The sequence below is a fragment of the Aquarana catesbeiana genome, linkage group LG08 (genome assembly GCF_042186555.1).
Source record: "Aquarana catesbeiana isolate 2022-GZ linkage group LG08, ASM4218655v1, whole genome shotgun sequence".
NCBI classification, from domain to species: domain Eukaryota; kingdom Metazoa; phylum Chordata; class Amphibia; order Anura; family Ranidae; genus Aquarana; species Aquarana catesbeiana.
The window spans coordinates 68,548,707-68,566,311 of NC_133331.1; the positions used below are offsets into that span (position 1 = coordinate 68,548,707).

At 45.0% G+C, this 17,605-nt stretch overlaps 1 protein-coding gene across 1 annotated transcript in view; it reads left to right on the forward strand.

The window, feature by feature from the left end:
- The window catches only part of CLCN1 (chloride voltage-gated channel 1), a 162,519-nt gene that overhangs the window by 57,041 nt on the left and 87,873 nt on the right, over positions 1–17,605 (forward strand). The window contains exons 5-6 of the mRNA XM_073595939.1: positions 4,638–4,771; positions 12,254–12,331. Of these exons, the coding sequence (XP_073452040.1) occupies positions 4,638–4,771; positions 12,254–12,331 (212 nt within the window). The remainder of the gene's footprint in view (positions 1–4,637; positions 4,772–12,253; positions 12,332–17,605) is intronic.

Sequence of the window (17,605 nt, forward strand, 5' to 3'; positions counted from 1 at the left end):
TAGGCTGATCCATCTAAGCAGCTCTAAATTTAAATAGACATTTCTACCTAGGGCAGGGTGGCTATACTAATTTAAAGACAGACTGATATAGTATTATAAAATATATTTGGGGCCAGGTCACACTGGGATCAGAGTGCATTCCTGTGCGGTGCAAATTGCACCGGAATACTGAAAAAGTAGTTCATGCTCTACTTTAAAAGCACGTCACATCAAATCACATGGTAATGTGGTACCATGTGATTTGGTGCCACCAAACATACAGCATATGTGATCTGTGTTTGGGGTGCTATTAACATTACATTGACACCCGCATGCAGATCGCAAGGGCAGTGCCTTTCCACCACTGCGTTCTGGTCTGAACCGGCCCCTCTGTCCCGTACCTGGTCCAAGACGAAGTGCTGAGATGGCTTCCCTTGCGGCTGAGAGCAGAGAGCCCCTGAAGGTGGTAACAGGGAGTGCTATGCTCAGAAGTAGGGGTTGCCAGCTACGACAGGCTGAAGTGATGAGGAGATCCCTGCTGGATGGGGGCTGATGAACAGGATACGCTGCTGGGCAGGAATCCCTCAGAGGTACCAGATGAGACTTAGCAGAAATGAGAGCCTGGAGCAGAGTCAGGAGCCAGGCTAGTAGTCATACACAGAATATCAGCCAAGGGTAAGGCAGCAAGCAGAGTCAGGAGAAAGCCAGAGTCATACACTGGTAATCAGACAGCAGTGGAGTCAGAAGAGCAAGCCAGAGGTCATACACAGATCAGCAGGCAGAAGCAGAGTCACTGGAACAAGCCGAAGGTCAAAGCCAGGAATGGAGACAAGACAGGTCAAGCCAGGTTAGTAACAGGAAATCCGATAGCAGAAACAGGAACTCAGGAACACACGTGGGAGCTGAAGATCATCCAGCAACTAGTGGCTCATTCTGCTGGCTTTATATAGGCCATATGGGTGGCGAATATGTATGTGCCAATCTGCGGTTCAGTTGAGCATTAGCAGATGTGGCAGTTCTTCTGCAAAGTGTTCTCTGACACTGTCAAAGGAAAACTACAATTCACATTGTGGTTGGTGAGCTCCCACTGTAATGTGTAAGTATGCAAAGCACACTTACCTCCTACTTAGTCCTGCAGGCCACCATCTCTACCATCTTTGCTACCGCTTCTTAATCCTGCAAGCTGCCATCTCTGCTGCTGCTTCTTAATCTTGCAAGCTGCCATCTCTGCCACCGCTTCTTAGTCCTACAAGCCACCATCTCTGCCACTGCCTTTTAGTCCTGCAGGCCACCATTTCTGCCACCACTTTTTAGTCCTGCACATCACCATCTCTGCCACCACTTACTAGTCGTGCACATCACCATCTCTGCCACCACTTACTAGTCGTGAAAGCCACCATCTCTGTCACCATTTTTTAGTCCTGCAAGCCACCATCTCTGCCACTGCTTCTTAGTCCTGCACATCACCATCTCTGCCACCACTTCTTAGTCCTGCAAGCCACCATCTCTGCCACCACTTCTTAGTCCTGCAAGCCCCCATCTCTGCCACCGCTTCTTAGTCCTTCACATCATCTTCTCTGCGATCGCTTCTTAGTCCAACAAGCCACCATCTCTGCCGTCGCTTTATAGTCCTGTAGGTCACCATCTCTGCCACCGCTTCTTAGTCCTGCAAGCCACTATCTCTTTTGCTGCTTCTTAGTCCTACAAGCCACCATCTCTGCCGTCGCTTCTTAGTCCTGCAGGCTGACATTTCTGCCACTGCTTCTTAGTCCTGTAGGTCACCATCTCTGCCACCGTTTCTTAGTCCTGCAAGCCACTATCTCTGCTGCTGCTTCTTAGTTCTGCAAACCACAATCTCTGCTGCTGCTTCTTAGTCCTGCAAGCCACCATCTCTGCCTACTTGTTAGTTCTGCAAGCCATCATCTCTGCTGCCACTTCTTAGTCTGGCAAGCCACCATCTCTGTTGCTTGCTGCTTTTTAGTTCTGCAAGCCACCATTTTTGCCAGAGCTTCTTAGTCCTGCAAGCCACCTTCGCTGCCACCATTTTTTAGTCCTGCAGGCCACCATTTCTGCCACCGCTTCTTAGTCCTGCACATCACCATCTCTGCCATCACTTCTTAGTCCTGCAAGCCACCATCTCTGCCATTGCTTCTTAGTCCTGCAAGCCAACATCTCTGCCACCGCTTCTTAGTCCTGCACATCACCATCTCTGTGAACGCTTTTTAGTCCTACAAGCCACCCGCCATCTCTGCCGTTGCATCTTAGTCCTTAGTCCTGTAGGCCGCCAACTCTGCCATTGCTTCTTAGTCCTGCAAACCACCATCTTTGCTGACACTTCTTAGTCCTACAAGCCACCATGTCTGTTGCCGCTTCTTAGTCCTGCAAGCCACAATCTCTGCTGTAGTTTCTTAGTCCTGCAAGTCACCATATCTGCTGCCATTTTTTAGCCCTGCAAGCCACCATCTCTGTTTCTGCTTCTTAGTCCTGCACATTACCAACTCTGCAGCCGCTTCTTAATCCTTCAAGCCACCATGTCTACCACCACTTCTTAGTCCTACAAGCCACCTGCCATCTCTGCCGTTGCATCTTAGTCCTTAGTCCTGCAGGCCGCCAACTCTGCCACTGCTTCTTAGTCCTGCAAGCCACCTTCTTTGCTGCCACTTCTTAGTCCTACAAGCCACCATGTCTGTTGCGGCTTCTTAGTCCTGCAAGCCACAATCTCTGCTGTAGTTTCTTAGTCTTGCAAGCCACTATCTCTGTTGCTGTTTCTTAGTCCTGCAAGCCACCATTTCTACCAGAGCTTCTTAGTTCTGCAAGCCACCATTTCTGCTGCTGCATCTTAGTCCTGCAAAACTCCTCTTGCAAGTCGCCATCTCTGCTGCTGCTTCTTAGCCCTGCAAGCTGCTATCTCTGCACCACTTAATAGCCCTGCAAACCACCATCTCTGCTGTCACTTCTCAGTCCTGCAAGCCACCATTTCTACAAGAGCTTCTTAGTTCTGCAACCCACCATTTCTGCCAAAGCTTCTTAGTTCTGTAACCCACCATTTTGCTGCTGTGTCTTAGTCCTGCAAAACTCTTCTTCATCCACTTGATGGCTACTGATGATGCAGCTTCTGCACATGTTCCTTGCAGTGTACACGGATATAAAAAATCACTAGGAGCCCTGGAAAGTTTTTTTGCAAAAGAGATGTTGCATATTTCTAATTCCTAGGTTTCATTAGAATATTTATGAGGGAACCAGGGAAAGCAATATATAATCAGATTAAATCTCAATTTTAAAAGGCAACACAGAGAACACCCCGTTATGTTTCTTCCAGGTAAAACAGTTTCTTCCCATGATGCAAAAGCATACAGGTAGTTTAAATAGATTAATTAATTGCTCCTAGTGATTGCTGATATGGCCATGGTAGAGACTCTAGATTGAAAGTTTCATTGGTTTCAGGGACAGTTGTGAATGTGACTATGTATGTGTTGGTGATATATAATAATACTGGAAATAAACCGCAGCCGTGATACCACTATGATGGGTTTTCTGGGGGTGGGCAGTCATGGTAACAAGAGACCGTGTCAGCTGCTTTGGATGCTGCATGCATCACCCAGCTTCTGCCAGCGTGAGTCACACACACCTAAGAGGGGCTCCGTCCATCTTGTGGTCACTGCGTGCCAGCCCGTCACCCCGCGTAACCTCCTCCATGCTGCCAGCACACACGTATTACTCATGCTAATGAATAATGCCCATGATACACAGCCATTAAATGGGTTTTCTACTTTAAAATGGAATCTGTACTCTGAGCAGGTGCTATGCTGTAGAGGAGGGGTGCAGGGAAAATATGCAATGCCCACTATCCCTGCTGAATGTTTTGTTTATTATATATTATGGCAAATGTAATTGGAGAGCTGAAACACACAAAGGTGGACAGGGATACCCAAAATTGCCAGCTGGACATGAAAAAAGTTGGGAATTTTGGAAATGAGATCTCACTTTTGTGCTTTATCTTCTCTTCTATTTCTCATTCTTGCATTCCCTCTCTCACCCTATTCCTCTCTTCTCTATTCTATTTCTCATTCTCACCTTCTCTCTCCCATTTCTCATTCTCACATTACCTCTCTCTTCCCATCTCGCTATTCACTTTCCATTTCTCATAATTACATTCTCTCTCTCCCCACCCCCCTCTTCTCTCTTCTATTTCTCATTCTCACATTACCCCCCCCCCCCCTCTCTCTCCGCCGTTTGTCTCTACTCTTTTATTCCTTATTCTCACCCCCCCCCCCCCCCCCCATATCTCTCTTCTATTTTTCATTCTCCCATTCCCTCATTTCCTATCCCTCTCTTCTCTCTTCTATTTCTAATTCTCACATTACCTCAATCTCCCCCAGTTGTCTCTACTCTTCTTTTTCACATTTTCACATTCCCACTCACTCTCTCCCCCATTTGTCTCTACTCTTCTATTCCTTATTCTCCCATTCCCTCGATCCCCCCCCCCATATCTCTCTTCTATTTCTCATTCTCCCATTCCCTCTCTCCATATCCCTTTCTTCTCTATTCCATTTCTCATTCTCCCATTCCCCATCTCTCTCTCTTACCTGGCAGATTTGCATATGGTTATGTCGTCCACCGGGATTTAACAAACATCATGTTATTGTTTCATTTTTGAGGTTCTGGCATTCCGGAGCTGAAAGTCATTCTCCGAGGAGTCGTCCTGAAGGAGTATTTGACGCTCAAGGCGTTTGTAGCCAAAGTGATTGGACTGACAGCCTCTTTAGGGAGTGGGATGCCTCTGGGCAAAGAGGTGAGAACAGCAGCGTGTGCGGCACGTGCCAAACTGAGTTCTATAATTCTAAAAATACACAAAAAAAACTTTGTCTACTGGGATGTCACAAATATAACAATAACTAACAGAAAAAGGTTGCCTTAAAGCAGATCTCCCCCTCCCCTCCAATTCTTTTGTTAACCCCCCAATAACCTTTTTGCCAGTCCAGCACAGTCACGGTACTCACCTGCCCAGTGGATCCAGTGCTGTCCTCCTGAGATCGGCTTCTCTTCTGCTTCCCTTGAGCCTGCGCTGCCATCTTCTTCGATTACATCATTGGGAAGCTGCTGACTCTTCCCGGTTCCTCCAGCAGCCACTAGGCTCCACCCCTACTCATTTCTCAATAAAAAAGACTAAGCCTTCTGGGATATGTGACATACATGTCCCAGGAGTCAGAGCGGGCAAAGTGCACATCATTCACCTAGGCCAGTGGTCTCCAAACTGCGGCCCTGGGGCCAGATGCAGCCCTTTGCTTGCTTTTATCCAGCCCTTGGGGCACTGTTTCATCCACTGATACCTACAATGGGGGATAATTTCCCCCCACTGACACCAGTGAAGGGACACAATTCCTCCCAATGACACCAGTGAAGGGACACAATTCCTCCCAATGACACCAGTGAAAGGACACAATTCCTCCCAATGACACCAATGAAGGCACACAATTCCTCCCAATGACACCAGTGAAGGGACACAATTCCTCCCAATGACACCAGTGAAAGGACACAATTCCTCCCAATGACACCAATGAAGGCACACAATTCCTCCCAATGACACCAGTGAAGGGACACAATTCCTCCCAATGACACCAGTGAAGGGACACAATTCCTCCCAATGACACCAATGACGGGACATGTTTCCTCCCAATGGCACAAACAATGGGGCATGATTCCTCCCTGTGACACCAATGATGGGGCACAATTAATTTCACTGAAACCAACGATGAGGCATTATTTTTTTCCACTGACATTGGGACCTTTTCTACTCCCAATGGCCACAGTCTGGCCCCCCTAAAGTCTGAAGGACAGTAAACTGGCCCTTTGTTTAGAAAGTTTGGAGACCCCTGACCTAGGCCAATAACATGCACAGGGGGGAGCATAGCAGAGCTTTAATTTAAAAAAAAAAACTTAAACAAAGATTTAAGTTTTTGCAGCGGAGGGGAGGAGGGGTGGACGGGGGCAGGTGGTAATGGAGGGTGAAGATCCGCTTTAACTAGTGCCTGTGAATCCAATCTTTAGCCTTAATATATAGCTCTCTCTCTATATATGTGTGTATATATATATATATATATATATATATATATATATATATATATATATATATGCGGTTGGGCAGTGGACAATGTCAGGAGGGCAGAGGTTGGTGTCAGTAGGTCAGTGGATGGTGTCAGTAGGGCAGAGATTGGTGAAAGTAGTTTATTTTTATTTATTTTTTATTATTACTTTTTTTACGATTTCATTTTTGTATTATTTTTATTTTTTAGGAGCCCCATTAGGGGGCTTTGGTGAAATATCAGCGGTCTAAACAGACCCCATATGTCTCACTTTTGAGACAGAGAAAGGGACTGAGGATGGAGATTCGCCAGTCCCTTTCTCTGCAGCCAAGCAGCGGGGGCAATCTGCACAGCACAGGATGACTAGGGTGTGCCCAGGCACACCTGAAACACCCTGTGGGCATGCCTATGCTTTCAATAATAAAGGTAAACAGGACAAATAGAGAGGGTGAATCTCCCTTATAAAGGCACAAACGACAAAAACAAACTGACAGAGGTTCTAATCCCACTCCACTCTGTCCAAAACTAAAAAAAAAAGTTTTGCCTTTAGTTTTACTTTACAGCGGAGCTCTGCCCAAAAGTGGAAGCTCTGCCTACCAGGTACCCTCTCCCATTTCTGGGTAAGATCGTCGCGCGATGATTGGGGCGATCTATGGAACTTCTGGCCCCTCCTCAAGCCCCCGCCCCCGGTACCTTGTGGAAGACACAGGTCCCAGGAGACACCGGGACCACTCAGAAAGCACAGGACAACTCGCGCATGCGCAGTAGGAATCAGGTAGTGAAGCTGCAAGGCTTCACTTCCTGTTTCCCTTAGTAAGGATGCCGGTGTCTGCACCCGAAGCCGATGGACGAATTGGCTAGAAGTGCCGACATTGCAGGATCCCAGGACAGGTAAATGTCCTAATATTAAAAGTCAACAGCTGCAGTATTTGTAGCTGCTGACCTTTAATTTGTTTTACTACTACGGGCTGGAACTCCACTTTGCGGTAAAAAATCTTCTACCTTTACAACCACTTTAATCAAGGCTTTCCGATGAACTCTCTCCAGATTTGTTGATGATTAAACCCTGAAGAAGGGAAGGTCCCCCCCCCCCCCCCCTCACGAAACGTGTTATCTGCTTCTGATGTTTTTAATCAAACATTTTATAAATCAATCAAAAATGCATTGGATGTTTGTACTAGGTGCTCTTAACCACACACCCAATAAAAAAACAAGGCATTTATACATATATATTTATTTTATATGCATTAACTGTAATTTGTATGCAGTACATATATACTTATATTATCGGCACCGTCTGCATTCAGTTATCAGAATACATTATTTGTCACCACAGTGGCCCTTTAAATGACAGTGATTGCCCAACTAATTGAGGGTAATATAATATCAGACATTATGAGAAATCAGCACAAAAAAGCAACTACATGCACCAAACACAAAAACACAGCAGGGCCCTTGATTTACATTTCACAGTAATTACAGCTAAAAATAATGCGCTGCTGAAAAGATTAGTCACTTGATAAGCTCTCGTGTTTTTAATAGCTGTACCGAGGAGTCCGGGGAGGAATTCCCCATCAGTGAAATTGTATTCTGTAAACTTGTAACGGCTGCTAGCTGTGGTTTTCTTACCACGAGGGAGTCTCTGCTGCCATGTGCTCTACCGTTGGCCACACACACATAGCAATTTGGCATTCTATTTATTTATTTATTTTTTTAGGAAATTTAGATTTACTTTAGAACATTATGTTTTGCTGGTGACACACACATCCTAAAGTGTATTTAAAGCCAAATGTTTAAACATTTTTTGGCATAGTAGGGTAGAATTGGATCCTAAGCCAGGTTTTGTGAAAGTATTAAGTTTATTAGCATTTAGATGTCATAGTCAGCATGATTCATGTTCCAAATTAAGTAAGCTAATACTTCAGGGATCATATTCTAGATCAGTGGTCTCCAAACTGCGGCTCTGGGGCCGAATGTGGCCCTTAAGGCACTTTCCCTCACTTATACCAACAGTGGGGCATAATTCTTCCCACTAATACCAATGATGGAGCACTATTCTTTCCACTGACACCAACAATGGGGCACCATTCCTCCCACTGACACTAATGATGGGGCACTCTTCCTCCCACTGACACAAATGATGGGGCCCCACACTGATGTAACATTAGTCTGTACATTACAATTATTATTATTATCTGCTGGAATGGAGTTGGTAGGACTGTCCATCACACTTGTGCTGGGAAGATTCTTATCAGTCACACAAACATTCACATTTCCATCAGGAATAGTCACAGTTTCTGATGTAATACCAGCTGTCTCCTGAAGCTGTGCTGTAGAGTCCTCAGCAGCTGTGGGGCAAACAACTTTAGACTCAGCTAAAGGGGGGTTAATTGGTTCTGCTGAATCTTGTAGTTCCTCTGCAGGAATGTCATTTTTTAAATGCATTTTTTGCTGCACTGCAGCATCAGAAGGCACAGCATTGCTACACATGGGACTAGCAGCCTGATTGTCACTGGGCACATTGTCAGTATCAGTCACAGTGTTCACAAAAACAGTTTTATGTACCACATGAGGCTTGACAGGCTTTACCTTGTCAGGCACATTATCTGTAATGTCCTCCTCATGAAATACCAACTGATCACCCCGCATAGGAGACTCCATTGCTTGGATTACCCTGAGCATGCCTCCTGAGTCCTGGGAAGGCATGGGTCTGCTTACCTCTCCCTGAGGGGGCAGGGGGCCTGAACTGGGGGTCTCCTCCTCCACCTCCATTTTTGTCATCCTGGCAAACCTTCGGTCATTGCAGAATTTTTCCTTAAAGGGCCCATCTCTGCCTTCCATCATGGCCAGTTGGATCTCCGGATCCATGGACCCACGTCTCTGGCTATGCAAGCCCTCACGCTGTCTTCTCAAGCGCTTCACCTCCGCTCTCAGTTTATAGAGCTTGTCTCTCTCCCTATTCAGGACCTTAATCCCGGCTACCACTCGCTCCTGAATTGCCTCTGAGCCTTCATTCTCACCAGGGGCAGAGAGATCACAAGCCATGGTTTGCACAGGGGCAGGCATGTCACCTGATGGCCCAGGAGATGGCTGGGAGCCTCCAGCAGGAGAGACCATGCTGGCCTCCATGGCTTCCCCAGAAAGGAGCCAGGAGAGCTGGGAGAGATTTCCTCACCACTCCCCTCTCACACGGATCACCTGCAGCAGCTCCAGACAGCTTCCTCCTGACACACCTGTGCTCCAATGATGGGTGGGGCACTATTCCTCCCACTGACACCAATTATGGGGCACTATTCCTCCCACCGACACTAATGATGGGACACTATTCATCTCACTGATATTGATGATGGGACACTATTCCTCCCACTGACACCAATGATGGGACACTATTTCTCCCGCTAACACCAACAAAGGGGGCACCATTCCTCCCACTGACACCAATGATGGGGCACTATTACTCCCACTGATACCAATAATGGGGCTCTTTTACTCTAACTGACACCAATGATGGGGCACTAGTCCTCCCACTGGCACCAATGATGGGGCACTATTCCTCCCACTGATACCAATAATGGGGCTCTTTTACTCTAACTGACACCAACGATGGGGCACTAGTCCTCCCACTGGCACCAATGATGGGACACTATTCCACTGATACCATCAAGGAATCCAATGACACCAACAACAGGGTGCTATTCCTCTCCCCAATACCAAAGATGCATTGTTTACTCCTACTGATTCCAGAGCAATTTTTACTCCCACTGGCCACAGTCTGGGCCCCCTAAAGTCTGAATGACAGTAAACAGGCCCTTTGATTATAAAGTTTGGAGACCCCTGTTCTAGAAGAGTAATACCATCTTTGTTTATACTTTTATTTTATACATTTTATATTATATTACACACCTCACACTGTTGCTGTTCAAATTGTTCTTATTAATAGTATTTCAACACCATTGTTGAAATTGCTAATACCATAATTTTATATTATTTTTTATTTTATTTATATAATTATATTATTATTTATTTATACTATTATTATTATGGGTATGAGAACTATTATTTATTATCATCCCTCCCATATCCTTCTTCCCTTTATTTCCAATTTTCTTATTTTTAAGATGCCCTTATTGTTTTTTGATTTTAGAGTAATAAGCTACCTTCAGGTGTATGTAAGTCATAGGTGTTGATTTACTAAAGGCAAAAAGTGCACTGGGTCCAGAGCTTAGTAAATGAGCAGAAGTTCTGCTGACTTTCTTCATCCAATCATGTGCAAGCAAAAATGCTGTTTTTTAACATTTCCCTTGCAGGTGATTGGTTACTCTTTTCAAAGTGAAGCCTTACCTCATTTACTAAACTCTGGAGCAACTGCACTTTTAGAGTGTAACTGCACTTTGCAAAGTGCACATTCTATTTGCCTTTAGTAAATCCACCCCATTTGTTTTATTTCTATATGCATTGACATACCTGCTTAGACTCAGGTCTGTCCGGAAACTATGGTCATCTGTTGACTTGGCATCATCCACAGGCAGTTTAACCAGTTATAAAGGTAGAAGTTTTTTAACTTTAATGTATTCTTTGCATTAGGGTAAAAAAACTTTCTCTGCCACAGGATCCCCCCAGTGCCCCCTTATACTAACGTGAGCCCCATCTCGATCCAGCATTGTGCTCCCTCCACTCTCTCCTGCCTCACTGGACATGGAGGCAGCAGTGGGAGCCATTGGATGCTGCTGCTGTCATCACAGCCTGTGTGTGTGTGTGTGTGTGGGGGGGGGGGTTGGGCCGAGCCACATTGTGTGTGTCTGTGAACACATGCAGCGTGGCTCAGGATCAAGCTTGCACAAATGCCCTAAAGAGAGTGGCTTGCAATGGGGGAATTTGGCGGGGGAGGAGCTAGGAGCACTCGCGGGTGTCCCCAGAACAGCAGCAGTGGGGCTGCTCCATGCAAAACCATTGCACAGAGTGGGTAAGTATGACACATTTGTTATTTAAAAAAAAAATGACAATCTCTTTAACTCTTCCATAAGACACAGAAGTTAAAGTGATACTAAGGTCTTGTTTTTTGTGTTTAAAAATAATAAATGTGTTCTACTTACCTGCTCTGTTGGTTTTGCACAGACCAGCCCAGATCCTCCTCTTCTCACGTCCCTCTTTAGTGCTCCTGGCCCCTCCCTCTTAATGAGTGCCCCCACAGCAAGCAGCTTGCTATGGGGGCACCCGAGCCAAGCCGCAGCTCTGTGTGTCAATTCAGAGACGTAGGTGCAGCTAGCTCCTGCCCCCTCTCTCTCCTCATTGGCTCACTGACTTTGATTGACAGCAGTGGGTGCCAATGGCGCTCTGCTGCTGTCTCAGCCAATCAGGAGGGTGATTCCCAGGCAGTTGAGGTACTCCTGCAACATCGCTGGATAGAGGTGGGGCTCAGGTCAGGGTTGGGCTTAGTCCCTTAGTTCCAGTGAAGGGAACTCTTAAGGTGTTGGCATACCAAGACATTTTGGACAGTTTCATGCTCCCAACTTTGTGGGAACAGTTTGGTGATGGCCCCTTCCTGTTCCAACATGACTGAGCACCAGTGTACAAAGCAAGGTCCATAAAGGCATGGATGATGGAGTTTGGGGTGGAGGAACTTGACTGGCCTGCACAGAGTCCTGACCTCAACACGATGTAACAACTTTGGGATTAATTAATGCGGAGCCTGCAAGCCAGGCCTTCTCATCCACATCAGTGGCTGACCTCACAAATATGCTTTGGAAGAATGGTCAAACATTCCCATAGACACACTCCTAAACCTTGTGGACAGCCTTCCCAGAAGGGTTAAAGCTGTTATAGCTGCAAAGGGTGGGCCAACTCAATATTGAACCCTACGGACTAAGACTGGGATGCCATTAAAGTTCATGTGCGTGTAAAGGCAGGTGTCCCAATACTTTTGGCAATATAGTGTATATATGGACTATAACATAATGTAATATTTGTGCACTTATCAGGTCCTTACTTTTGTTTGTGGAATATGTTACATTTATAGATGTTAACTATGTCCTGCCAAGTTTGGACTAAATATACTGAACTGACATCATAGCCCTCCCAATAAAGTTTACAGTTCGTGTAATAAAGATCAGATTGTGTGAAATAACTCCCATACTGTATATTTCTATCACTTGGATATCATACAACTCATAATAATACGTTTTGTGTTACAGGGTCCGTTCGTGCACATCGCCAGTATCTGTGCCGTTGTACTTAGCAAGTTCATGTCCGTCTTCTGTGGCGTGTACGAGGTAAGGAGCTGAAGTTGATGGAATTGTATTTTAGGTAGATTTGTCTCTGTCTTCCTGTGATTGGCTTATTGCCTTGTTGGCTGCCAATAGAGGTTGCCTTTGCTGCCTAGTTATGGCTCTGACTGCCTGTGTTGGTGATTTACCTGAATGGTTACATGGCCTGTCTTTGTTCCCCTTGATTGTGTGTTGGGGGATTGCTATGAAATAAACTATGTACTAATCTTATGACCATGCAGATCTTTTGAAGCTCATTTTTTAGTTTTTATTTCATAGCTCTATCAAAAAATGTTCAGGTTTTTGTTGCTGTAACGAAAAAGAAAATGTAGAACGTACTGTACGTAATAAATGTTAAAAAAAAGATAATTTATCAATATAAAATTGCCACATTTTTTCAAAGGATAATTTTACTCTCAACTAAGAAATCAGTTTGGGGTTTACGGTGGTAGATTGAATTTCCCATTAGCTTCTTGAAAAAAGTTGGGGGTTCTGGAAAGAAGATTAACGCCACACAATCGCATGCCCTTTTTTTTGTATATCTATGGAGATTCTGGCAAAGCTCAAGTCACACCACTTTTTGGTATCTGCCCATGACTGCAAGGAGGGAGGCTGGAGCCAAGATTTCAGGGGTGGGGTGGAGGTGCTACCATTTGGGATCCCCCAGTTTTTTGGGCATTTTAAAGCCATAACTGAAACAAGGGAGGCTGGAACCAGGCATCAAGGATGGGGTGGGGGCTACCCTTTGGGATCCCTCAATTTTCTGAGGATGTTAAAGCAATGACTGGAAAGAGTGCGGCTGGAACTAAGACATCAAGGGTGGGGTGGGAGCTGCCCTTTTGGATCCCAGTTTTCTGAGAATTTTGAAGCCATGACTGGAAGGAGGGAAGCTGGAACCAGGACATCAAGGGTGGGATGAGGGGTATCCTTTGGGATCCCACAGTTTTCAGGGAATGTTAAAGCCATAACTGGACAAAGGGTTGGCCTTTCAGTCCCTGCCATCCTTTGAAATTATACAAAAAGGACCATGGATAGGGGTTGGGCAACACTTTTAATAGGCCTTTTTACTATCATTAGAGTATACTTTGTCTGAGCTTTAAAGTGTTCTTAGAGTTCCAACCGCATAGTAGAAAAATTAACCAACCATTTACAAGTCTGAAGAAGTGTAGTATAGTTATATACATGAAAACTGGTCTATGATTGGCTAACTTAGTGGTGTTTTTGAAAAGAAAAATTTAGCAATGGCAGCCTATAGATGAGTACAGGTTTCCTTTAAGACATATTTTGGATGAAAAAGTGTTGGTGGAGCTCTGGACAGTTGAGCCTAGATAGGTCTTTGGGACATCAACAATATGTATAGTAAGGAGAAGAGAGAAGAGTTCTACAGGTGTAGGAGAAATTCCAATTCATTTTTTATTGGTCATAAAAGTATTAACATCTATCCAGCTATCCAGGGGGCTTCAATGATCCCTCTTCATCAGGGCTTGCAAAGATATGGGGAAGTAAAAAAGAAAAACTAGACCAAAGCTGGTTTTCTTGAAAAGAAATTATGTTCAAGCATATAGGCTTTTTCAGGATGCCAGTCTTATGCCCCGTAAACACGGTCGTACTTTGTTCGGACATTCCGACAACAAAATCCTAGGATTTTTTCCGACGGATGTTGGCTCAAACTTGTCTTGCATACACACGGTCACACAAAGTTGTCGGAAAATCCGATCGTTCTATACGCGGTGACGTAAAACACGTACGTCGGGACTATAAACGGGGCAGTGGCCAATAGCTTTCATCTCTTTATTTATTCTGAGCATGCGTGGAACTTTGTCCGTCGGATTTGTGTACACACGATCGGAATTTCCGACAACGGATTTTGTTGTCGGAAAATTTTATCTCCTGCTCTCCAACTTTGTGTGTCGGAAAATCCGATGGATAATGTCCGATGGAGCCCACACACGGTCGGAATTTCCGACAACACGCTCCGATCGGACATTTTCCATCGGAAAATCCGACCGTGTGTACGGGGCATTAGTATGTTAAAGCGTTGGTCCACCCAAATGTAACTTGTAGCAAATATGTGCAAATATATCTGCTCAGAGCCCATTCACACAGGGGCAACACGACTTCCAGCGCAACTTTGGGAGGCAATTTGGACACGGCTTGAGTCTGAATCACAGCACGACTTGGGGCAACTTACAACACAACTTGAAGTCGCCTCCAGGACAGGGAACTTTACAAGTGGCCAATCAGAGCTTTTCAGCTGTGTGTGAGAAGGAGGGGGCTGGCTGTTTAGTGGAGTAAATTACTTTGTTTCCTTTCTGCTTCCTGTAAAGTTGCCTCAGTATGAACGGTGATCAGACTTGGAGGCAACTTCCATTGAAATCAATGGGTACAAGTCTCCTTCTAGTTGGATTGAAGTAGTACAGGAACCTTTTCTGAAGTCGGAGCGTCTGCAGTAGTGTGCATTAAGACCGATCCATTCACTTACATTGATTTTTTCATGTAGCGCGACTTGGGGCGACTTGAAGTCGGATCCAAAGTTGCCCCTGTGTGAATGGAGCCTAACTGCCACATTGGGAAATGCATCCTTGTAACCTGTTTGTATATATAGTAACAACATAGTTTTGTGAAGATCCCCTGATATGTACATTCCTTTGATGTCATGCTGCTAGCATTCATATCTGTAAATATATAACACCCTTACTCAGGACCCCTACCGGAGCCTGGATCTTTTGGCCGCTGGCTGTGCTGTGGGGGTTGGATGCTGCTTTGGTGCACCTCTTGGAGGCAAGTGCTGCTTATGAGTTTTAACTCTACTGGGCCTGCATCTCTTATGGCTGCTACTCATCTCTTACCTTATCTCTGTCCATGTTCTTCCATCTGTCTAATGCAGCTATATGAGATATGTAGTGCTAAGATTGATCCACACTAGTCATAGGCTATCAGACTTGAAGATAGGTGTTACTTTTCCTATTTGAGTTACTCAACTTAAAAAACTGAAACAAAGGCTGAAAGTATTTAGGAAGACTAATTAAAGGGTATCTCTTGCCAAAGCCTTCTTTTTTAATTGGTGGAGTGGGGAAGGGTTAGAACCCGTGTCCATTTCTAGTTTGTTCTAGTGACAAATGTCCAAGAAGGGATTTTTCCTCACTTTCTTTTGAGTCTGTGGGACATAAAACAAAGGAAAATCTTCCTAATGGGACAGCAAAAAAAAAAAAAAAAAAAAACCATGAGAATGGCCCTAAACCTTCACTAATCTAGTCAAAACAAAAAAAAGGTTTAGCGAAAGATATACGCTCACTGGCCACATTATTAGGTACACCTGTTAAATTGCTTGGTAACACAAATTGCTAATCAGCCAATCACATGGCCGCAGCTCAATGCATTTAGGCATCTAGACATGGTGAAGGTGATTTGCTGAAGTCCAAACTGAGTGTCAGAATGGGGAAGAGAGATTTAAGTGGCTTTGAACGTGGCATGGTTGTTGGTGCCAGATGGGCTGGTCTGAGTATTTCAAAAACCGCTGATCTACTGGGATTTTCACGCACAACCATCTCTCGGGTTTACAGAGAATGGACCAAAAAAGAGAAAATATCCAGTGAGCTGCAGTTGTGTGGCCGAAACTGCCTTGTTGATGTCAGAGGTCAGAAGAGAATGGGCAAATTGTTTTTGAGATGATAAAAAGGCAACAGTAACTCAACCGCTCGTTACAACCAAGGTTTGTAGAATACCATCTCTAAATGCACAACACATCGAAACTTGAAGCAGATGGGCTACTGCAGCAGAAGCCCACACCGGGTGCCACTCCTGTCAGCTAAGGACAGGAAACCGAGGCTACAATTCACACAGGCTCGCCAAAATTGGACAATAGAAGATTGGAAAAACTTTTCCTGGTCTGATGAGTCTTGATTTCAGTTGCGGCATTCAGATGGTCGGGTCAGAATTTGGCGTAAACAACATGAAAGCATGGATCCATCCTGCCTGGTATCAACGGTTCAATGGTGGTGTAATGGTGTGGGGGATATTTTCTTGGCATACTTTGGGCCCCTTAGTACCAATTGAGCATCGTTTAAAAGCCACGGCCTACCTGAGTATTGTTGCTGACCATGTCCATCCCTTTATGACTACAGTGTCCCCATCTTCTGATGGCTCCTTCCAGTAGGATAATGCACCATGTCTCAAAGCTCCAATCATCTCACCACTGGTTTCTTGAACATGACAATGAGGTCACTGTACTCCAATGGCCTCCACAGTCACCAGATCTCAATCCAACAGAGCACCTTTGGTATGTGGTGGAATGGGAGATTGGCATCATGGATGTGCAGCCGACAAATCTGCAGCAACTGTGTGATGCTATAATGTCTCTAAGAATCTCTGAGGAATGTTTCCTTGTTAAATCTATGCCACGAAGAATGAAGGCATATCTGAAGGCAAAAGAGGGTCCAACCCAATACTAGCAAGGCGTACCTAATAAAGTAGCCGGTGAGTGTATTTAAATTTTAAATATTCCTCCTCTCCATTCTTACCCCATTTCACTCTGAAGCACCAATGACCAAACTTTTTGTTTCCACTATATTCATGGTGCAAAGTAATTAATACTGAATTCCAGGTATGCCAGTTGTTATATAGATACATTGGTTCAGCTTGGTAAATATGTATGGGACATAACCTGTGGCATCCCTCAGTGTTGTAGGAACCGCTACTAGAGTAATCTCCATTAGCTTCCAGGTCTCGTGCTGATCGGCTGCCTTACTGCATTGTGAACACAGGAGGTTGCTTGTTCAGCAAGGGCCATTTTTCAATGAATGCAAAGCGTCCTCTGATAGGATGAGGTGGATTGTGACGTCACTATCTCCACTTCATCCAATCAGAGAACACTTAATTGAGAAAAATAAAGCGTTCTCTGAATGGTGCCCATGCTGAATGGATGACTCCCTGTGCTCAGTAAGAATAGGTAACCCGATCGGCATGAGACCCGGAAGGTAGTGGAGATCACTGTAGTAGCGGAGACTGCTACAGTGATTTCCAGCTTCCAGGAGGATCCCACACGTATGGCACATTCATACTTTCATTGGTCCAGATTTGTAAAAATTGCCATGCCTGGAATTAATCTTTAAGTAATTACCATAGCTGGGAACTCTCCAAATCTCACCCCGAGACTCTGGCTGATCAGTGTTTTTTGCTAGGTCTATGGGCTGTCGAAGTTCCCTCCAGCACCACTGCTACAGGATATCAGGAGTAGTGACTGCAGTATTACTACTCCTGTCAGTCAGGTTTTGGAAGCGG